This window comes from Hippocampus comes, unplaced genomic scaffold (assembly GCF_001891065.2).
Source record: "Hippocampus comes isolate QL1 unplaced genomic scaffold, H_comes_QL1_v1.1 scaffold57, whole genome shotgun sequence".
NCBI lineage: Eukaryota > Metazoa > Chordata > Actinopteri > Syngnathiformes > Syngnathidae > Hippocampus > Hippocampus comes.
In genome coordinates, this window is record NW_017805039.1 from 2,611 (window position 1) to 27,198 (window position 24,588).

At 41.3% G+C, this 24,588-nt stretch overlaps 2 protein-coding genes across 3 annotated transcripts; both read right to left on the reverse strand.

Moving 5' to 3' along the window:
* Nucleotides 1-7,118: 7,118 nt before the first annotated feature.
* nufip2 (nuclear FMR1 interacting protein 2) lies at nt 7,119-15,360 on the reverse strand. Its single transcript, XM_019864361.1, has 4 exons — nt 14,908-15,360; nt 11,861-13,423; nt 11,639-11,671; nt 7,119-10,533 (listed from the first exon to the last, which is right to left on the reverse strand). The coding sequence occupies exons 1-4, from the start codon at nt 15,056-15,058 to the stop codon at nt 10,481-10,483; spliced, it is 1,800 nt and encodes a 599-aa protein (XP_019719920.1). The 5' UTR covers nt 15,059-15,360; the 3' UTR covers nt 7,119-10,480.
* Nucleotides 15,361-16,255: 895 nt separating this feature from the next.
* LOC109512543 (glycine receptor subunit alpha-2-like) lies at nt 16,256-24,333 on the reverse strand. 2 transcript variants are annotated; one of them, XM_019864372.1, is made up of 10 exons: nt 23,862-24,333; nt 23,360-23,487; nt 22,603-22,670; nt 21,227-21,450; nt 20,294-20,376; nt 20,079-20,216; nt 19,758-19,972; nt 18,152-18,310; nt 17,561-17,650; nt 16,256-17,469 (listed from the first exon to the last, which is right to left on the reverse strand). In XM_019864372.1, exons 1-10 carry the CDS (start codon nt 23,918-23,920, stop codon nt 17,203-17,205), a joined length of 1,431 nt encoding a protein of 476 aa, XP_019719931.1. In that variant the 5' UTR covers nt 23,921-24,333; the 3' UTR covers nt 16,256-17,202. The 2 variants fall into 2 exon arrangements, with proteins under 2 accessions (XP_019719931.1, XP_019719930.1); XM_019864371.1 differs by having other exon boundaries at nt 17,561-17,653.
* Nucleotides 24,334-24,588: the final 255 nt, after the last annotated feature.

Below are 24,588 nucleotides of genomic sequence, written 5' to 3' on the forward strand. Positions count from 1 at the left end.
AAAAACGCCTTACTATACATGGTCGTTTTTTTCAGCCAAAAACGCCTTACTATACATGGTCATTTTTTTCGGCTAAAAACACCTTATTATACATGGTCGTGTTTTTCGGCTAAAAACGCCTTACTATACATGGTCATTTTTTTTCGGCTAAAATTTTCGGCTAAAAACGCCTTCCTATACATGGTCGTTTTTTTCGGCTCAAAACGCCTGACTATACACGGTCGTTTTTTTTCGGCTGAAAATGCCTTTCTATACATGGTTGTTGTTTTTTTTCGGCGAAAAACGCCTTACAATACATGGTCGTTTTTTTCGGCTTAAAACGCCTTACTTTTCATGGTCGTTTTTTTGGTCTAAAAACGCCTTACGATACATGGTCGTTTTTTTTCGATTAAAAAAATCACCTTACTCTACATGGTCGTTTTTTTTCGGCTAAAAACGCCTTCCTATACATGGTTGTTTTTTTGGCTAAAAACGCCTTACTATATATCCATGGTCGTTTTTTTCAGCGAAAAACGCCTTACTATACATGGTCGTTTTTTTCGGCTAAAAACGCCTTACTATACATGGTCGTTTTTTTCGGCTAAAAACGCCTTACTATACATGGTCGTTTTTTTCGGCTAAAAACGCCTTACTATACATGGTCGTTTTTTTCGGGCGCCACATTTAGAGGACCAAATAAAATGTCACGCAAAACGAGATTATTAGTTTCGTCTTATCTACGACCCCCACTCACCGTCTTGGAAGTTGAACAGGCCACTCCCTGTCAATGTGGCCGCTGTCCAGACATGCCAAGGTCTCTGCCAACATCCTACGTTCAAATAAGAGACTGAGGGAGAACGTCAACGCCATTGCGAATTCAGTCGAATTGAACTCCCTCTCTCAAGTAAACGTAAAAAAAAAAAGAAAAAAAAGGAAACATTTTGTAATGCTGTCATTTTGATCTTCTCTGAAAGGTTGTACAAATTAATACAAAAAAATCCCCAACTGTCAATTGTTTATTTGTTTGTTTCCCCTAGATTTTTCAGGGTTTTTTCCGTTTTTCATTTTTCCCCGTTTTTGGAATTGTTTTGTTTTTTAAATTTGTTTGCCCCCCACCCCCGCCAAAAAACAAACAAACAAACAAACAAACAGAAAAATGTCATTGCTTAATAAGGTATATGATATACTGTACTGTACATGTACACATGCCAAGCAGCCAGCATGTGGCAGTGTTGTGCTCTATTGGCGCAATGCGACGAAGAACTTTTCATCTTACATATAAATGATATCTGCGAGGTCTCAAAACAATTTCAATGTGTCCTATTTGCTGATGATACAACTTTCTACTGTTCTGGAATAAATCTGAAACAGCTCCTGACAACCGTAGAAAACGAATTAAACAAATTAAAAAACTGGTTCGACAGAAATAAATTGTCACTTAACCTGAAAAAATCGAACTTAATTGTTTTTGGCACCAGACCAATCAAACACCAAGCTAAAATTATGGTAAACTCAATTGAGATAGAAAGAGCGTATGAAACCAAGTTTCTCGGATTAGTAATAGACTCAAAACTATGTTGGAAGCCACATATCGATAACGTAAAAAGAAAAATTGCCAAAACCATAGGGATCCTCTACAAAACCAAGGAAGTGCTAAATAAGGGATCTTTGTACACATTATACTCTTCATTATTATTACCATATATGACCTACTGTGTGGAAATATGGGGAAATGCCTGCAAAACAAACACACTCCCTATTTTAAAACTACAAAAAAAAGCAATTCGAATTATTAATAAATCGAAATATACGGAACCCACAAATCCATTATTTATCAAATTAAATACGATGAAATTTCATGACCTGGTTGACTTTAAAATCGCCCAATTAATGTACAAAGTACACAATAACCTGCTCTGCCAAAACATTCTGAAGTTTTTCGAAATTCGAGAAAGCAGCTATGAATTAAGAGGTACCAACTTATTCAAAAAACTCAAAACAAGAACAAACATCAAGCAAAGAAGTATATCTAACAAAGGTGTTAATCTGTGGAATAATTTCGAAACGGACCTGAAAATGAGTAAATCGCTTGCTGAGTTCAAAAACAAATTCAAAAAAATAGTACAAACTACCTACAACAATCAGAGTTAAAATGATAAATTCTAAACATTAAATATAATGAATCAGAACTAGGTTGATAAATAGAGAAAGGTATTGAAATATCCATTATGAATACAAGAGAAAATTAACACAAGAGTGCCAGGGTGTGTATGTATAAATTCCCGATACAAACCAAAAGTATAAAAATATCACGGTTAAGGGTAAAGCATGAGCCTTAATGGAGACTTCTTTCTTCTTACTTTGTTTCTTTTCTGATTGATATAAAAATGATTCAATAGATATAAACATACAACACGGGGTAGGACTAGATAAGTTCTTTACTTCTTCCTACTCCCTTGAACATAATAACTGTGTTGAATGATGACTAATTTCTCTTTCCTCTTTACTATTTTATTTTCCTTATTTTCTGTCAAATTATTACTGTATATGTTTTATGTTCAATAAACAAACAAACAAACAAACAAACAAACAAACAATACTATACATGGTCGTTTTTTCGGTCATAATGGCCTGACCAAACATGTTCGTTTTTTTTTCAACAAAAAATGCCTTATTCTATACATGGTCGATTTTTTTGGGCTAAAAACGCCTCACTATACATGCTCATTTTTTCCGGCAAAAAACGCCTTACTATACATGGTCTCCATGATGGCAACTGGCAATTTTAACCATTTGTCCACTGACTTTTGACATGACTCAACAGCTTACATGGTCGTTTTTTCGGTCATAATGGCCTGACCAAACATGTTCGTTTTTTTTTCAACAAAAAATGCCTTATTCTATACATGGTCGATTTTTTTGGGCTAAAAACGCCTCACTATACATGCTCATTTTTTCCGGCAAAAAACGCCTTACTATACATGGTCTCCATGATGGCAACTGGCAATTTTAACCATTTGTCCACTGACTTTTGACATGACTCAACAGCTCGGCTGTGGTAAGATCCATAAAGCTACTTTGCGGTCACAGCAGAGGGTAGTGCCCACATTTGAATTTGAATGTGGATGGTTGTTTGTCGATTTGTGCCCTGCCATTGGCTGTCAACCAGTTCAGGATCTCCCCTTTGACTCACCCGAAATCAACTGCGATATGATTCAGCTCACTGGTACCCTGTTGATGCTCTTACAGGACCCAGAGTGGTCACGAGGGCCCTGAGCTTTTCATTTGCTTATGCCTTGGGCTGGGCTACAAAGTAGCATGTGAACGTGACCCACCGCTCACGGCAAACAGTGCAATTGCTGCTGGGTTGCATCCTGGCACCATGGTGACGCAATCCGTGGAGGTGGCACGGAGAAACGGTCCACTTCCACCCCTCCCGAGTGTGTCAAACAGACGCAGAGGATGCCATGGCAATGTATATTCGTGATTGCAGGACACGCATGCCTCAGCATTTATTAAAGATAATTAAAAGCTACTCAGAGAAACCAGCATGGTTAATTGGCAATTTCAGGTATAGGTGAAAATGACAGCTATTTATACAGTACATCACCCTAAATAATCACGCTTCATTTATACCTTGAAAATGGCTGGGAAGCGTCCACACCAGCCCGCCATTGTCGGAATTTCAATATAATGAGCAACATTTAATGCACTTGATTTTATGTGCATCACTAAATTATCTCCCCACACAGCCCTGTAATGGTTGTTCCTCACTGGCAGCGGAACATTTTTTTGACAGGGCTGCGTAATGGAGTCTATGGCTCCTTGCCTCTGTGTGTGTGTGTGTGTGTGTGTGTGTGTGTGTGTGTGTGTGTGTGTGTGTGTGTGTGTGTGGAGATGAGATTTTCAGCCTAACTGCACTTTATAAAACCATTATCTTTGTGGGAGCTTTCTTATGTTTTTATATTTGTATTTTAAGGGCTATTTTTCTTAATTAGAAACATGAAACAAAAAAAAGAGATGATTAGCGAAACAATATATTTCAATAGGGAAAATTTATTTGACAGACAGCGGTGCCTCAAGTTATGAGTTTAATTGGTTCCTTGACCATGTTCGCAACTCACAACACGAGCATCTCAAATTATCTTCCCCATTGAAATGAATGGAAATGTTCTGGATTAGCCCAACGCCCTGCAAAAAATTGTCATGGGATTTTATGTCAGTGTGGTGCTTTCATCAAACTACACCAAGGATCAAGAAAAACAGCACACTTGACCCTGTTTATCTAAATGTGCCTGTTTTGAGGGGGCAGCCCTGCCCTCTGCAAATAACTGTTCACCGCATATCGTGGGGCCAGTTCTGATTTTGGCATGCGTTAACATGACAAATTGTTGAGTTGTGGCAGCGTCTGAAGAGAAACGTATCCCTATAAAAATGAATGACAGTACTAGCATCTTTTTGACTTTTCCAAGCCAGAAAATTCTACTTGTCAAACACAAGCCCAACATCGACAATCTCCCCAAACAGACAAGTATAGCATGTACCTGTTATTAGAAGTTAACGCTGATAATTCTGTTTGCTAATGCTGTTCTGTGCAAATCCTGCAAGTGTGCTCACCGTTTGCTTTTTAGTTCTTCTGTGTAATCCGGCGGCCCAACTTCTGCTATTGTTTGAAAATGTAGAACCCCACTACACTGAGCTACCATGACTTGTCCGGTGAAATCTATCTGTCAGGAACAGCCTGCGCAAAGACACATTTTGAGTTTAGTTTTGTAATTTCCTTCTAGATGGCTAGGCATGTACTCCAGGGACATAACTTTTTCTAAACAAGTAATTCAAAAGTCACTTTTTCTGTAACACGTCCCCTTTTAAGACAGGACGGCCACAGCTCATCCAATTTTGAGAAGAAATTAATTTTGTTCTGTTAGTTGCTAAACTTGAAGCCACAATGATCACACCCTTTTGGAAAGACACTGCACCCGACTGGAGCAGTTGAACTTCAGATGTGCTCAACTGAAGAATCTTCGATTCACATCACTTCTCAGTTCAAAGGTAGAAATTGGAACAGGGGAAGAGGTCATGTGTGTGTGTGTGTGTGTGTGTGTGTGTGTGTGGAGATGAGGTACTCAGGTGGCGGCTGCCTCCCAGAATGCACCTCTAATGTGGAGGCCGCCATGCAAATTGACATGACGTTGATGGGCACTCTTTCACCATTGCCCGCACAGCCACTCCATTCGCTAATAATTGCTGATTAAAAACCACTTAAGAGTCCATGACAACTCAAATGTGCATTAACAACATGACCTTGTGCCAATGCAAATACTGTAGTCACACACATGCTGCATCTTATAGAAGTGTAAAGGTATGGAGAGGCAAAACAGGAAAAAAAAAACATGATTCACTTAGTTATAAACTTTCCGGATATTGTTTTATAATATACTATACTAGAATGACATAGGATAGTACATTGTTGCCATGTTTGTTTTTACCAGTTTCATTTGTTGCATGACTCAAACCACTTGTATTTCAAATCTCCTTTTCCCATTGAAATAAAAGCAAATGCCATGAATCTGTTCCAGCATTAACTAATTAACATGTCTTTAAATGAGGAGAAATGGCATTCAGTAATGAGAACGTAAGTCATTATCATGCATTACAATAAATTACAATAGTATGCTACTGTTTTTCATGAAACAAGTTGCTCAAAGAAACAGCTCAGAAGAACGAGTCATTTGACCTTCGTTCATGCGCAGAGGTAAAATGTGACCATTGGTTAAAGCCTGCGTCGCTTCATATCAAATAAAAGGTCATTTGTGTGAGATATCAAGTCATTTGTCACAGTATCTGCTGGTGTATCATACACAGTCAAGAACCGGCCGCATTTCTCACGCAAGGACACTCAAGGGCAACTGTGGTATCAATCATGAGCTCTAATTAAACTGCAAAATAACATAATAATTGACACTACGTCATGCAATCGTTTCTTTCCTGTACCGCTGCTGATATCGTATGTTTCATGTTTTATTTTCAGTGTGTTTATGTGTGAGTTTCATACAGCACACAAATAGCCTTATCACGCCTTCCACCACACCACAACACAAAACAATTTGCTCATGTTTGTCCAATGGCCGTGCGCTCCCTTGCTCCACAATCACAGATGTATGCACAATTTCATAAACACAATCAGTGCACTGAATGGAGGCAGATATTCGGCAAGAAGAAAAAAAAAACTCATTATTGTTCTTTAGCTATGGAAAAGCAGTCAATGGCCCACATCACACAAAATGACCCCACGTGTACACACACAGACAGACACGCGCACACACTACCCGCCCACTCACTTCACCCCCACGTAAGTCCACTGGTCCAAAGCTGAATTCCACCAACAATGCCAACAATGTACATCAGGACAATATCACACCACAAAAAGAAAAAAATCCATTTCTACGAACATCACTCATCTACATGCGGTTGTCCTGGTTGCACAAACGTGTTGCTCACTCCGTTATAATGTGAGCAAGAAACAAGTTTAAATGCTTATCATAAATGAGATGAGGCAAATCAGTTTTACTGTTTGAACGGGGTGGTGGGCGAGGGGACGAACAGACAGGAGCAATAGACGGACAGACAGTTCTACATTCTGAATGAAGGGACGGACAGACACGGACAGACCGACAGAGATGGATGTATGGACAGATGGACGAACATACAGGACGAACGGATGGACAGACACATGGACTTACGGACAGACAGTTGGATGGACAGAGACAGACGGACGGACAGGAAGACGGCTGGAAAGACAAAGACGGATTGGCAAATGGATACACGGACAGATCGACCAACAGAGACGTACGGACAGATGGACAGACAGTCAGACAGCTGGACAAAAACGGATGAACAGACAGACAACCCGACAGACAGGCGGACGGAAAGAGACAGAAAGACGGAGGAACGGACAGACAGAGCACAGGTCTGGAGGACGTCACAGAACTGCATATTTGGTTTCTATGCGTAGTATAAACTACACTCCACAGGGGGGCGTCGTTCAACCAAAATGGTTTGAAATGCTTTTTGTAGTTTCTGGACTGACAGAGTAAGGTAACAACCACCACACACACACAAAAACCAAGACACATTACATTTTAATTTAATATTTTAATGAAAACTAAAATTGTGACATCATAAGATTTATAGTTCTTCTTTCAATTCTATAACATTGTTTGGAATTTTCATGCTGCAAACAAATGGCAAGCATTCTGTTCAATGCAAAACAAAACATGACGACTCGGTTGAAGACTTCAATGTCAACGTGTAAGACATTTGAGAGAAAATTCTCCTGCCTTGTGTTTCAGGAGGGTTTGACGATAAGAGCAACAAGAAAAAAAAAAAGGACAAAAATTGAGGATGAAGATGGACAATTCAATTACAATTATGTCACTCCTCAGAAAAAGCACTGTAAAGTGAGCTCCAATTAGAAAAAACATTTTCACATGACGCAGTGTACTTCCATCTTTCCCAAATACTTAAAGAAACCCAATCTATTTTGTGAGTGACTTCAAATAACATTGTTGCTACAAACAAAAAACTGTTCACATCAGACTTAAATAACTAAACAATGTGAAATGCATTAAAAAAAAAACAACTTGCTTTTCATTGTTATAAATTCCTTTTAAATCTCAATCTATTTGTGCATCTATTGACAAGTTAGTTCAGAACTTGAAAATAACTTTGTTTAAACGCTTTATAACATTTGTTAAAATTAACCATGTGCTACTTCAGACACGAACTTGACAAAATGGAACGCACAAAGTCCATTGACTGAGTTTAACTTTCCCTCACACACAACCCAAACAAGCCGGTCATAATGTTTTCATTTTCACCTACAAAACACGTCAAACACTCATTTGCGTTCACTTGCGTCCGTGTCGCTTAGAAGAAATTCAGCATAGCAAAAATTAGGTGGGGGGGAAGGGGTGGGAACAAATGGCACAAGAGAAGCTTGGAAGCAGATTTGAAACAATCAAAATTGCTGTAAAAGATCTTCCACTCAGGCACCTGAACATTTAACAGGGCGTGCAGTTACAAGAAATGAGGAACTTGCATATAAGAACATGAACAATTGACTAGGCGCTAACAATTGAGAGGCTTAAGTTGTCTGTGGTCATGTAGAAGCCTGCATCAGCATCCTTGAGGTGATTGCACATCCTGAGAAGTGGAGGGTTCAACTCCACATGATCAGGCCTGACTCTGCACATGCGCGTACACACACGGACGCGTGTACACACACACACACGCACACGGACGCACACGGACACGCACACACACGCTGCTTCAAGAAGCTGTTTTTGGTTTGCAGGCGGCAATCTCTCAATAGATATTTCACGTAAGAAGCCTGTGGGGGGTTTTGTTTGTTTGTTTTTTGCTCATTTAAGTGCTTGGACAAAGGACACTGAGTAAATCTATTTCCCATCCTTTTCTAAAAAAACATTTTGACACAAAATAAAAGGGAATCATTGCAAAACTATACTAACAGCACGTTAATTCATTCTTGATCACCCTGTTTCGACGCGCAGAAGCCTAAATATGCCCAACGATAACCTGATAGTGACACCTAATGCTCACCATTAATGAGTATAACATCCACCCACCCCAAAAGATTTGATAGAAAACCCGGCATTTCCTTACATATATATTTCTTTTTGTGGCATACTATTTGTCACACACACACACACACACACACACACACACACGGAAGCATTTCAACACTCAGGAGAAGCCAAAACAAAAGCATTTTTGAACAACATTGAAAAGTTAAATGTCAAGTTGACTTGCAATTGCGGGGGTTGAAATTGTGTCCGCCTCTGCAGTGAGGCCTAATCAGGCCACAGCAACAAGAAGAGTACTCGAGAACGGGCAGCCAGATTGCGGTGAGCCGGTGGATGCTCGCTCGCTTGAGAGATCAAGAATCATCAAGGAGCTAATGAACGCTTAGACGTTGCAGGCTAGCATACGTTTAAGAAAAAAAGAGGGCGGGGGAGCAGCACATTTAAAAACCGTGCTTTAAAAACAGTTTTCCAAATGTAATCCAGCATGACTCCAGACACCAGAAGGGCTTTCACTAAAAACTAGTATTCAGTGGCTAGTGAAATGCTCTTCCGTAATGTCATCAATCATTTACAAAATAGATTCCCATTCTACATTTCCAAATTAAGAGGGCATCACAACAGGCTGTCTTTTGGCCAAAAAAAAAAAAAAAAAAGGGGGGTTAACATAGTCATGGCTTTATCAACACTACCTGAGTTACATTTAATAATTCTGTTTGTTCCGAGAAGTAACAGCCCAAAGCCATTCTTTTAGGGAGGAGTTGTGTCAATAGACCTCTAGTAGCTAACAACAAAGTAATTAGTTTACATAAAGTGCTAACAATCCACATGTTAAACGAATTTTGTTGTGTTCAATACTGATTTGGAGAAGGTGATGAATGTGACATCAAGGAGGGCAAATTTGGGCTTCCTAGACTTAATCGGAGCTTTCAACACATCAACAAGGCGAAGCTTGACTGAGACCACACCAGGTCGGCCATCTTGCAACTTGCACACTTATTCTCTAATGGCATCAAAACATGACCGACAACCCCTTGTCACATTTCAAGAACAGCTTAATAGAAGGTGTCGTTGCAACCCTTGTAGATGAATTCCACCAGTAAACATGCAGGACAGACGCAGAAAAAAAAAAAAAAAAAAACATTTAAAAGGGAGGGTGGGGTAAAGTTCGAGAATGTGACACGCGTTACTTCAGCTCACCCCGCCATCGACACAAAATAAAATCAATAAAATACTGAGTCATGGAAGCAACAATCCTAAACATTTGAACTGAACCTGACATGGAAACTTGGCATTTTGGTTGAGAAGGCGTTGCCACCTGTAGCACGCCGACGACAGGGTGAAGAGAGCCGGGGTCACAGTCAAGAATTAGATGACGCTCACGTTTGGTGAACCACTACAATGCGGGTTGCGAGTTGCCCTGTAGATTTTTAAGACAAAGATTCCGGCCCTTCCATTTACTAACGTGTACAGTTTGACTTAGCTGAGCCACTTGAAGGCATTCGTTTCAAAAAGTGTTCTCCAGTCGCTCGCTGTGTTTCGTTTATGTACAACTTGTGTGAAAGCCTCAATGGCGTTTCGGCAGTTTGACGGATGGCCGCCACGGGCCTACCGCGATAAAGGCTTTTAAGAGATGCAGCTCACTAAGGACCCCACCGTTTTGTGGGCGTCATCGGCCACATTGGTCACAGTCCGCTCGTTGTATTGTAGAGGCACCGATCCGTCTCCTTTATCGTATCGTATTCGTCCGACGCCCTCAAAGAAGTTGTTGCCGCGTTAAAATGAGCAAGTGTTTTCACAGTTGTCCACTTTCTTCCACTCCTACACCGGTGAGGGTTTCCAAGGAGGGGAACCACAGCACCCAGAAGAGATCCAAGCACTGCGGACGTCTGTCTACCTCACTGGTGGGGTCCATCCTTCGTCTCGGCATAAATCAATACTCGACTTGGATCTGAAGAAGGAATGTGGCAGGAAAAACATGCCTGAGAATATGTCCATCTCAATGAGGTCGACAATCCGAGTCGTGATGGCACACTTCCAGGGGACACCAACTCCAGTCCTCGAGAGCCCCTATCATGCCTGTTTCAGATGTCTCCCTTCTCCGATGCACATGATTCAAATGATCAGGATCGTTATCAGGATTCCGCGGAGCTTGCTGATCAGCTGATCATGTGAGGGAAACACCTGACAGATGCAGGACAGGGGCCCTTCGAGGACTGGATGTGGTGACCGCTGCATTAGACTACTTACAGGAGTGCTGAGCACGTCACTGGTCTCCAACGTATTCGCAAAGCATTCACGGCGCTTCGCCTCTTTCTACATTTTATGGTACAGCCCCTCATGCAAACTTATGTGTATATATATTTTTTTTTAATTAACAAACACATTCATCCTCATTGGATTCATCAGTACCAAGCTATGTGTATTTATCATTAGTTAGGCTTCCAACACTTGCCGCCTTTGGCTAAAATCAAAGTGATAGCCAAATTTCTCCAGTGAAACAAGATTCCTTATTTGATGATTAACACACCTCTGATGTATCATATGTAGACCATCATTTATTGTCTATGCTTAAATTCAATTTATACTGACAGCAGATTGTTTTGTTTGTTTGTGCAATCAGTGTTATTTCATTGACATCAAGGTCACACTAACAAGATATCAGACACTGTGTTCAGCTTTCGCTCGCGCTGGCACTTATCCAATATGCATTGGATTTATATTCACGTTTGGAAGAGCCCCGATTCCAATCTGACGATATCCCATTTCATGCAGTCTTTTTTTTCTATTTACGTTGCCATGAATCAGAGAGCAAAAGATTCTGAACTGTCTCACTTGACCAATGCAGTATGAATCCAATCTATAAGAAGGGCACAGCTCAATACTTTAGTCAACATTGTTCACCCTTACTCTTGGCCCTAGATATAAAATGTTAACTATTTTCAGGAAATTGTTTTAGTCTCTGTGGCTATGGAATTTTGTTGTTTTTTTTTGGACGCTTCAGATTTCTTTCCCTGTCAAAACCAAACTGACAAACACTCAAAAATGTCACTTACATTGTTTTTGCAAGCTGAAAACGTATTCCATTTCTGTGGAGGAAGAAAAAAAAAAACATCAGTGAATGTCAACAGGCATGAGGCATACTTAATATCAAGTTTATCAGTTCGATTAAGCAGAAAAAGCTCTTGAAAGCTGACAGGTGTTTGCTAAGCTTAGACACAGACAATTTCACTGCAAACTAGCATTTTACGATTACACAAATCATTTGAGTCTTATACCTTTACTGTGATAAGTGACAGCAGCTTTGACGTCGAAGGACCCCCAGCTCCGCCTCCTGCAGACATCTTTAGACAAGGCTTGTTCTTTAGACTTGCCAAACAACACCGTGGTTGAGTGACCCAGTACAGGCTTAGCACCATTGTCCTTACAGGGAGAATCTACGCCCGTCTTTTCTCCGTTCTCCTCCTTGGCCGGGACACAAAGATGAGAAGAAGCTGGCGAAATAATTACAGTCCTTTTCACTGCATCTTGAGCCAAAGTGCCAGGCTCCAAGAAGAAAGGGCCATCCTCAAAGCACGGCTGGCCAGCTTTGGCCTGACACTGGCCCACAGATGGGTTGTCCTCTGCCAGCGCCGGCCCACTACCCCCTTCTGGCCCCAAGTTGGGCTCATTAATGAACGAAAGCCCCCATTTATTGTGGAAGATTTCTCCCAAGGCTTTCTGATTTGTCTGAGCAGCCGGCGGGGTGAGGTGACGGGCACTGGGGAGCGCGGGTTGCATATTTAAAGGGTAAATTAAGAGGGAACACTTTCGCAGTTCATACACCTCTTCTTCAATGGGGCTATTTGTAGAGCTACGATTACTTTCAAACGGAGATGCTACATTGTCGCCACTTCCTGGAGCAGCAGGAGCAAAGAAAGTACCCACTGATGGGCAGCCGTTTCCACTAGCAGAAACAGAGCCGTTAGTAAAGCTAGCTGACGTGATGGTTTTCATAGCAGACATTGGGACCTGTGAGAGTCTTACAGTTGGAGGCAGAGCTTCTGCTCCACCTTGAGCTACTTTGTTGAGGTTCTCTTTGACTTTACTTGCATAACTGATCTTGGGAACTATTTTAGCACTGCTATTGTCCACAGGAAACACCGGAGGGGGCTTGAACAAAGTCCACGAGTCCTCTTTTGAAGGTGAGCGAACCTTGGCTTTGTGCCGCTCCTCAGTCTTTTTACCAACAGCTTTCCCATCAGAGTTCTTCCTCTGAAGTTCCCCCACTGAGGCCTCAGAGACCGCAGTCCGTCTTGGCGCTGACTGAGTCTCCCCTTTATGTGTGGCTTTCAAGCAGTCAAGTCGACAAGTCTCTCCCTTCTCGGTCGCCTCAATATTAAAGGCTGCAGGCTCCTGTGTAGTGTTTCCCTGCTGCATGTCATTTTCTCTCATTGCATTGTCAGTGTTCTTCAGGTTGTTACATCTGGCCTTGCGTTTCTTTGGCGTGGTATATCCACCCTCGGATCCGCTGCCATCATTGTCCTTGCTCGAGTAGCCATTTATAATCACGCCGCAGTGTGTGACACCATTTTGTAGCATCGCACAGTCTTTCTTATCCTCGTGATAACTCGAGTCAACAACCTTATCATTTTTAAGGTCCACAATCTTTTTGTAGTCTGGTCCTTTCATGTTCGCTTTTGGAGCTGTTGAGTGCAGGCGTTGCATTGACTTCTGCTTCACATTTATGTTACTTGTGTGTCTGTTTCCATTGCTGTTGGGAGGATGTGTCATACCAACAGCAGCAAACAAACGCGTACCCTTCTCCACCTCTTCTTCGCCACTGATTACTTTTTTGTTGCCTGGAAGTGAGACAGAAATAAACTTGTTCATAAAATGAATCTAGAGGTTTATGTCAAATGCTTTTTCAGGTATTTTATAGTACAGTGAAGTGAAATGCCGCACCCACGATTTCATGTTAATCACTTTGAACTTGCCCACTCATCTAAATTTGTCATAGTTCCTCATTTTTCTTACCTTTGACCTAGAACAACATGCAAAAACACAAGGTGTCAATATGAAATCCATTCTAACTGCACAGAACAACAAAGCCCTCAAAGAGCACTTTGGTGATCTGCTCCTTCAAAAGCCAACCTTTCTGTTATTGCCTGCAGCAGAGGTCAAAGTTCACAAACACTGCTCATCATGGCTTCAACTCAACAGAAGGCCAACTCATGCCACTGCTGGCTTAAACATGAACCTTCACCCAAAAATACATGACTGACACATCTGAGGATGAGCTCAGTGTGTTGCATTACAGCAATCTGATATGCAGCAGAACACATCTGTCAAACGGATTCTTCAAAGTGGCCTGAATATATCATTTTTTAAAAATGTGTGTTTGACCGGTGTAAAAGATGCGATTCAAAACAATTAAAACCCATATCTAGCCTAGCCTAGTAGTACTATATAAGCTGCTCAAGACCAACTAAGGACTTCACGTTCAAAGCAGAGTTGACATACAAATATGTAGTGACGTGTAACTCGTATGACACTTTTAAACGTGTACTTTGATCTAACTGCTAAGGGAGTTTTTCGGTGACTGCAACAGGCCTGTCAAATCTGCTTACCACGAGCTAACGTCAACTAGCTAGCAGGTCGGCTTATACCAGGCCTAAACGAGTCATTGCCTGGCCCCGTAAACTAAACAAACCCATAAAGGAAAACAGATACTCAAATATGTCACGGTGGGAGCATGACGTTGCAGTATTAAAAAAATTAACTTTACTACGCGGCTAATTCGAGCATTAGCCTGTCATTTGTGCCCTAACATGGCCGACAGGAAATGGCAGTTCCGAACATTCCAGTGGAGCCGGCTCCTTTCCTTAAACGGGACGACAGCACAAGCGTGCTGAAATTAACTCCCTTACACGACCACGGCGACCGCTCTTCTTAGCGTGTACATAAAAGTTAATAGCTTGAGACGACCTCGAAGGCTCTCCGTGTACTGTAGGGGGAAAAGTGGGTGAGGGGAACGGCGCACAAGGTCAATTCCCGATATGTCAAACCACCGCCAGCCACAACTGTCACGCAATGTCAGCTAGCCAGTGAGCTAGACATCCAACCGCGTCTTCAGAGATAGCGGCTTTTTTTTTGTGTGTGTGGTTTTAATCAATAAACCACCCTTCACATACGACGCGAAATACTGTACCGTAAAACAAGAAGCGTCGGTTAACTTTTAAATCACGTTTGCTAGAAGGCTGTTTAGGACGCGCCCGGTAGTGGCTAGTTGACATTAGCTGGCTAAAGCTAGCGAGTGCTAGCTAACTTTTACGGATGTCCAAACCTGTTTTCTTCGCGTTCGTTTCCTGATGCTGTCGCTGGTGGAAGTGGCTCTGATCATGTTTTCGGCAAGAGGTCCACCGAGGAGGGCTGGCGTCGTCTCCGCGGTTCTGATTTCGACTGTCCCGTGCCCGATCTTTGGGCTGCGCCTCCATTGAAGTGGAGAATGTGCAACTTGTTCAACGGGCGCTTTACGCCAGTTAGCCGGTGGAAAGCGAGACAAAAAAAGTGCAGACCAGTCCAATCACTGCCAGAGCGAAACGGAAGCTATTTGAAGACTGTAAACGTCAGCAGTAAACGTCTAAAAATGGTTTGTCGCCCTTACAAGAGTCCACGTCGAGTTAATTATGCAGCAGACATTATCACAGGTTTGAAGACACGTTAGGAATTTGAAGAGAATCCATCGGTGATATTATTTATGTCGGGTGGAGTTGCAGTTTGAACTCAAATCATTAGACCGGAGGCGCTGCCACGTCTCCAACACGTTTCGTGGAGGGTCCCGCAGATTACAACAGCCCCACTTTTTTTTTCACAGAATGAAACTACAGTCTATACTTGGCCATATTTTATTAACAGCGGTGGCAAAAGTACTCACACTTTCCATAATACACCTACATAGAATTGTGTGACAAAACAAAACAAAAAAACGATAAAAGTAGAATTCGTCTTACAGGAAAATACTACAGACTCTCAAACGTACTCGAGTGCACAAGTAAAAATTTGAACTGTCAGTTATATCCAATATTTTGATAACTTGGAAAAATAGTTTCCCTTCTTTTATTAACTTGCATCGAGAAGAAAAAAAAATCATTAGATTAGATTAACTAATGGTAAGAGTTGAAAACTGCGATTGGCTGGCAACCAGTTCAGGGTTTACCCCGCCTACTGCCCGAAAACAGCTGGGATCGGTTCCAGCACACCCGTGACCCATCCATCCATTTTCTGTTTATCCTCACGACGGTCGTGGGTGTGCCAATCTCAGATGTTTTTGGGCAGGAGTCGGGGTACACTCTGAACTTGTTGCCAGCTAATCGCGGGGTACACAAAGACGAACAACCATACGCGCTCACAATTAGACCTGGGGACAATTTAGAGTGTGCCACGAACCAGCCAATCTAGAAAATTTTCACTGGTTCGCTGAAGTTCTAACGGTTAAATGCGTTTTGAACGTGCACAATAAATAATACGAGGAACAACAGTGCCATCTTCTGGTCATACAGGCAAGGAGGCTCCAACATATAAACTCCAAAAAAAACAAGGAAAAAAAAGATTTATCATCTATCTTTATAAAATTTGATACGCACGCATATAAACACTAGACGGACAAATAATAAATACGTCATTAGGTCTCGACAGAATGGCATTTATTGAAATACATTACAAAACAATATGAGCCGCTCCCATTGCAAGGAATAGGGGAAAAAAGCGAAGACACATATTGTGAGATGAGCGAACTGTATGACTAAATAAAACATATCCTCTGTTGTTTTCAGCAGAGTTGAAAAGCCTGCTGTGTTATTATCAACATCTGTCAAAGAAGTATTACTTTTCAATTATGCTGGTAGTTTATACTGTTTGCTGTACCTAATCTTCCTGAGGGCTGTTTCTAATCCAATAAATTTATAACAATAATAATACAGTACTTCAAATAGTAGAAACAACTCTTTGTTTAATGCAGTGCAGTGTTAAGATGTGTGAACTACAATCGCAAAAATAAATTACTGTAAAATTGAAATTAAATCACTCTTAATTTATCACATATACACTTATACAGTACAAATTATAGTGAGATGCTTTGAGGTGTATGGCCGAGAGAGTTTTATTTGAAAATAAAATACAAAAAAAATTATACAATAAATCTTTGGAATTTGAAAGAAAACTTAACAAACGTGTGATAAGAGCAGAATTTGTGATTCATTAGATTGTGCTGCTGCACTGCAAAGTGGTCGGTGGAATGTGAAAATGACCCCACAGCCTGAGAATTAGGAATCACAAGCATGCAGTTGTCCAAATGCTGGTGAAGTTAAGACAAGTAATCCTCAAAAATGACTTGACTGTACTCGAGGCGCTAACCAGTGTGTGCTATACAGGATGGCTCATGCGTGCAAACAAGAAGTGCATTTATTTTGAAGTAGAGGATTCAAAGTATAAATAATAATAATAATTAATTAAAAGAACCTTAGTGGTGTAGTATGTTAACAGCAGCTGACATGCAGTCACTACACATTGCACGGGTCAGCTGAGGCCTGTTAATGCTTGAGTGACACTGTCCAGTGTCCCTATGATCCTTCTTGTGAGCTCAGAGTTTTAATTGGACGTCTTCATGCCGTAGGACCTTGTACGTGAGCCAGTAGAGGACATTAAACATAAGGAAGCTCATGGGGAATACGGCGCGAGAGATGGTGTCAATCTTCTTGGCTCGGTCCACAAAGCGCCGCCTTATGTCATAGTAGCCCAAGCCAGGAGGTAGATCGGCAAAGACCGGAGTTGCATCCATTTCTGGAGCACTGGCAAGTCCAAGACCAAAAGTGTGGAAGAGTAAACCCTGGCGTGCTAGCTCCTCCTCCTGAAAGGGAGAAAAGACTGACTTGGAGAATTGTGTGTTGTGTTTTCTTTGCAGCTTGTTGTTTTCAAGCGAAGCAGGCGGCGGCACATACCCGAGCGCAGGCACTGCACTGTTGCCCTGCGCTCCCGTGAGCCGCGTCATTGCCTGACATGTTGCCTTTCGTCTTACTCTCTCCACTTCCCTGCTAATGGAAGAGAGAGAGGGAGAGAGAGAGAGAGCACAACACAGTGTTCATGGAATCATCCAACTGTATATTTGTGTCCATTAGCAGAGTCGTGAAGGAAAAGTAATCGGAAGCGTTGCGTTGTCATCATGATAAATAAATGCAAATGACTCATGCAAATGCTTTGAGGATTGCGATATAAATATTGAACACTGTCATGAATCGTGTTTTTGGTCTCACAGTGCCGCTTCTCTCGAGGAATGCTTTTCATTCAAGAGGACCAAAGCACATTCTGTCACCCCTTTTTTTTTTCCTCATGAGAGTCAAGGTGAGCTAGCAAGATGTTAAGGTGTGCGCAGCCGAGAGTGGAAAAGGGTGACGGCTTGAATTAATTACAGGTCAACGCTGTTGGCCGCGCAACATGCAGCTGAGATGTGGAGCCCGTGCATCGCCGGGCAGAGGGAATTGCAGGTGACAGCTGCCCTAGGGGCTGCGCCTGAGTGGGTGGCTTGCACTCACAGTCCGTTGCCGCTCTTGCTCTCTGAGCTTCTTCCTAAGTCTGAAGAACTCCTTGTGCTGCCGGGAAACAAAATTAACGGCTGCGTACTCCAAGAGTGCGGCGAACACAAAGAGGAGGCACACCGCCATCCAGATGTCAATGGCTTTCACGTAGGACACCTGCAAAAACAGAAATTTCTCAATATGGGACCAAAATTTATTTATTTATTTATTTTATTTGATTTTATTTTATTTTATTTTATTTATTTTTATTTTATTTTTGCGTCGTGTTATTTTACATCCACATTTATAAGTTGCTGTATTGTTACTATGGGAGTATTTTACACTATTTAGCTGAGTGTGAAATAAATACTGTAATTGAATCAAAGGGCGCGTGGAATTATGGGATAGGGCCCCATGTTTCCTCAAGCTTAAGAGAAATCCAAGCAACTCGCATCATGGCTACCACTGGCACCTCGCAGGCATTTCACTTAGGGCGGAGCTTTCCTAAGTAAACACACATGTTGTATCATCTCGCCTGAGGAAAAGACGATATAGCGCATGCTTTAGTGACATAGTGACATGACACATTAATCCAAAGAGTCTATATGACACTGGGCTAATGGGTGGAGAAGAAGCAGTCATTTTCCTCTTGCCACATTGTTGATTTATACTTGAACACCACGTTCTGACATGTCGCCTCCACAAAATGCAACCACAAGCTGCAAACCTCAAAAGCCACAAACGACCTTCCTCATCGCATCCTTTTCTCTCCGTATGCATTGCCACAGCATATATTATATCTTGACTGCGGTACGTTCACTTTAGGGAAGGTAACTGTCTTTACAATTTTCACACTACAAGTACCGTATTGGCCCGAATATAAGACGATGTTTTTTGCATTGAAATAAGACTGAAAAAGTGGGGGTCGTCTTATATTCGGGGTCTAGACATTATACTCATTCACGACGCTAGATGGCGCCAGATATCATTGAAGCGAATGCTGAACTTGACTCCCCAGGCCAAAGTGAACCCCTGTCATGAAGAATAAAAATAAAAATATCAATAGCACAAAGAAGAAAAATAAAAAATAGCGGTAAGAAAGAAAAGAGAAGAAAATAATAGAAGAGATAACAGAAAATGGAGAAACGTAGCGACAATTTGGAGAAAAGTGGGTCGAAGATCGGCCAGGTTAACCAGCAGCTGAGGAGAAGTTATGATGTAATTTACATTTCAAAAACCCGAAGCCATTCATTTACGAATGTGATTGCACTTTAGTTTACATATTTAAATGTTCAGATATTAAGATTTGAATGAGGCAAAATAACATGCTTTTTCTCTCAAAAATATTGTTATAATCATTTGTTTCAGATGTACTGTAATTATTTTCCGTATAAAAATTAATTTGGTGTTCAAAAAGTCTATTTTCAAATTTGAGTCTTGAAAAAGAGGGGGTCGTCTTATAATCAGGGCCGTCTTATATTCGGGCCAATACGGTCATAGCTCCTCACTTATTAGTTAGTCCACAGCCACGTTTTTACCAGATCATTTTGGTATGAAACTGCTAGGCACTTCAAATCAAATATGGTTCCTTGGGACTACGGGTCACAAAGCAAGGGAGTCCAACCTTTGGCAGGGACGCTCTGGAGCCGGAGCTCTGCGTCGTCATCGTGAGCACCGTGGTGATGCCCAGGCCTACCCTGGCTGGAGCTGCATCCATGTTAATCCAGAAGGACACCCAGGAAAGGATGACAGTGAGCAAGCTGGGGATGTACATCTGGATCAAGTAGTAGCCCATCTGGCGCTCCAGGTAGAATTTGACCTCAATGCAGGTGAATTTACCTAACCACAGGAGGAGATACAGGTACCAACTAACGGGCTCATTAGAAGTAGAGTGACACAGGCCATCGAAGGTGCTGGATGGGAGTCGTCCTATATGTTGTTTTACCTGTGTTGTAATGCTTGGTACAATAGCCGAGGCCTTGCTCCTCTTTTAGCACAAACTGAGGGAGCACCAGGTCGTCGGCCACCTGCACAGCGCCCACGTCCAGCCATTCAAAGATGAGATCATTCATAGTGTAGCCAACTAGACGAGAGAAAGAAGCTTGTTTTGCGGAATTCAATGCGATGCCGTCAGCCAGCTTTTAAATGAGAGTCACTCACAGCTCTCCAGCTGCATGATACACGTCTGGCTGTCCATGGGGAAGTTCTTTAGATCCATGGGGCACGAGAGGGTTAATGTCAGCCTGGAGGACATAGATGGCACACTGCATTTTAATCATTCCATTTTTTTTTTTTAGGTCTGAGCAATGGCTTTACCAGTGGCAATTAATTCAGCATTAGGGGCAGTGGCCCATGATAGTGTTTTTTAAGGTTACCATTATTGTAAAGTAGTACCAACTGGCAAACTGCAGCCTTATTTGGTTTTACAACTTTTAGCCAGGTGAATTGTACAGTAGTCCCTATATTTATTTATTTTTTTGTCACCAGATTTTCAGCTGCATTTGCTATATTACTGTATATATGTTTGTCGAAATGTAATCAAGGCTTCATATTTCTGACCATCTACTTATACTGTGTTTCCTGATTATTACGCCACGCTGCTTTGGTGTCACTCTAGCGGCGGGAATGCATGTAGCCTGCAGCTATTGTTTACCATGAACATGTTCACAGGATTAGCCGGACACCAATTACAACTCAGCTGAACTGGAGTGGAAAAAAAATATGAGGCCAGATATTAAAACCAGCTGTTGTAGAAGTGCATATATTCATGGATACAGATTTATGAATTTTCCCCCATTCTTGAGAAATGGAATCTAATAAGCTCCAGTACGAGAGCTGAAAAAAAAAAAAGTCCAGTTTTGATTGACGCTGTCCAAGAGGCATTATCCATCCATTCATTCGTCTATTTTCGATACTGCTTATCTCAGGGATTCCAAACCAGCACATAAAATTCCATGAGAGACTATCAGGTCTCCAATTTAACTTCATTCCATCCAAAAATCATTTATGTATTAGATATAAAACACAGTTAACTTACAAAGTACTTTAGGAAATGTCATTTGTTAGTCAGATGCAAAATGTGATGTGGATTACCTGATGCTGTAGAGGACATTTCCATTCTGGAATATTCGGAGCAGTGTATTGTCAGTGGTGACATCATGGAAGTTCGCTCCCTTTTCATTAGCAAAGAACAAGTCGGGCTTCCAAATGGAGTCCAACATGGACGGGTCCAGGTCCAGCGAGTCATCCGGGTACTCTCTGTATGCCAGTCGAGGGTCGTTCCACTGCTGGCGCAGAAATACGTTTAGCCGGTAGTCCTGCAATCATTTTGATACGTGGACTAGTTAGAGGTTTGAATAACAATTCTAATCAAATTTTTTTTTTAATTTTTAAGCGGCCTGAAGATGGCCCACATTATTTACAAATAAAAAACACATATGTGCCCGCCTATCAGTCATCCAGGCGTGACTCACAACACTCCAGACTGTGATTTTAAAAAAAGTATGCATTTAGAAACAAGTCATTCTGCCGTCTGTAAACAGGTGAGTAGGTAAGGCCAAAATGAAAAGGCTGTAAAAAATCCAGACACTTACAAGCTTGTGTGCTCATCATCTAAAACAGCAGCAAACTCCACTTTCAATTATGGCAATTAATATTTAACAAGGCCGCCTTTTAAGTATTTTAGAAAATACATGAGTCTCACTATCTCTAAATGTGAATAAATAAAACGCCTCAGAAAGTGTTCAGGCCTCATAAATAAGGGAGGGTTCTTTTTTGGGAGCCATTTTAAAAACCTTGATATGGAAACTCCATTTGAGATTTTACATTTTATTGATGGTGTTTCCAGTCAAAGAATATTCATGAATTGATATCTGAAAGTTTATTATGTATTGAAATACTGTTGTTCTAAAAACAAAACCAAAAAAAAAAAAAACATTACATTAGCTCTTTTTTCCAGATTGGTGCAGTCAGATGACTATTACACAATCATGTTTTAATTACGATGTTAATATTTATGTATGTATTTTAAACTGTAATCAGATATTAAGTCACATTCTTATACTGTAGTTAAATAGGGAAAAGAAAATTCCAGTGAACCCAAGCTATATGTGCGTCACAGGAGCAAAGTGAAATTGACACCCTAACGTTATGAAATTGACCAAAATAGTGAAAATGACACACCAGGTTTAAAAAAAAAAAAAAAAAAAAAAGCAAAAGCAATACTATTTACGGCGACTACTGAATAGGCAAATTCACAAATGCATAATTTGGAAATTAGAAAGTCAAACTAGTGCAGGGAAATGATACATAACAGCAAACTACAACTACAATAAACATTGTAAAACAAAGACTGCTCCATAGTGTCAATCAAAACGGAACTTTTTTTTTAAGGTAGAAATAGCGATACAGCACTTGCATCAGATGATGCAGATGCTCTTATGCTCGGGAAGATCGTGTTGGAAACTCACCATGGTGGTTTCAGTGATGGAGCCGAAGCTGTTGATGAAGATGTTGCAGGTGACGTTCACAGGAGGTCCTAAAAGGGTGCGTAATGTTACACAACGTGGTCACAAACACTGCCTTATTTCTCTAATATGACAACGCATTTAATAAACAGATCCCTCCAGGAATTCTAGTACACTCCCATTCGCGTAGCCCATATGTTGACCACTAAACATGAAATATTTAAGTGCCTCACTTCCCCAGAGGTGATAATTTATTGATTCTACTTTCGTAACATTAGTGTATTTATAGATAATCAGTTGGGATTTTGCTCAGCATGCACTGACGACAGAGTGGAGAGAGGTATCAAATATGATATGAAATATATATGAAAATCAACCCTGGAGACTTGTGTGGGGTAAAGTGTGTCAGAGAGAATCTTCTGGCTTCATTTAGAGCTTGAGATCAGGATTGGACTTAAATGGGCCTGTGGGGTAACAACACAGGCACTGCTGTGCTTTTCAAATTAAAAGGATCTGAAGGATGTGTAAAAATATCACAACCCAAGGGTGTGGGTCAACAGTAATAGTGACAAAAAAAAAAAAAAAACACACATCGGGCTCGTGTGGGAAGCATCCCAGCCTGCAGCATCTCTGGTCCCCCTTGACCCATCTGTCAGGGATTTGTACCGCGTCAACGCCCACATTGTCGGACAAATTGAGCGGCAAAGCTTCCTCACACCTGTCACGACAGGGAGGTAACTCCCAGCGCATCCGGCGTTACCTTTGAAGTTGGGTCGGATGCGAGCGTCGTAGCCAGATGTGCGACCCATCAGCTTGTCCAGAAAGTCAGATGGCGAGGGCGGTCTGGATGCACCGCCGGGTAACTTCATGTCCTTACACAGGACTGACCTGCAGGGCGACGACCGCATTGACACATTTGGCACCACGTGCATGTTTGACTTTCAAGATGGCAACATTTTTGGGTCGCGATGATTCTCATCATGCCATGATATTCAAATACAGTATGATGCATTTCATATTTCAGCTAATATTCAGTTGCTTAATTGTTGTCATGCAAATACAGAATTTAGACTTAAATCTATATTGAGTGCACACTCGTACTCTGTCTGACTCTCTTATCAAGAAGGAACTATCACTGTATTCAGCGAGTCACATATAATTGACTTAATTTTTGTAAGGGTGTACGGAAACTCATCTCTCTCTAAAACTGCCATCAACAAGCTGACTTCAGGATGTGATGTAATAAAATAATGTTACAGTACCTGCCTTGCAGAAAAAACACACAAGGAGCCCACAGCAAACACAAGGCGTGCAGTTGCATCCTCGAAACAAAAAAAAAAACAGGCCCAACTCTGGAGGGAAAATAAAACTGAAAAGAGAAAAAAAAATGCAGATGCTGGGAACTTGTTGTTGCTCCTCCAGCTAAAGCCGTCGTCTGAACTCAGCAGCTCCTCCTTCCCTCTCCCCCAGCAGGTGTAAACTACAGGACGCTGCTGCTGTATAATTCAGAAAGCCTGGGAACTTCCCCCCTACCCCCCACACTGCTTGTGTTTGTGGGAATGACTTCAAGCTTTCCCTCTCTCTCCCTCCTTTTTTTTTTTTTAATGGTCATAGGCATGTTCAAGGAACCACTGCAAGAATATTTAAAGAGACAGTAAATGCATTTATTTAAATTGAGGAACAGAACGAGTCGCCACAACTATATTAACCCATTTTCAAACATGATACTTCCCATAAAAAGTTTTGAGCAAAACTAAATTTTAACATCTTTCTGCAAAAATCTTCAAAGCATAAAATTTAGAGCACTTGTACTGAACATCCACATGCCCTATTTTGACACATTTTAAATGATACTTCAACTTAAAGGTTCTCCCGGACCCCTTTGGTCCAGTTTTGGGAGCTGATGTTGTTTTGCGCAAAATCAAGTATTACATTTTAAGCAGTTACAAGGAATTTTGCACAATGTTTGCTGCACAAGCTCACATTTCT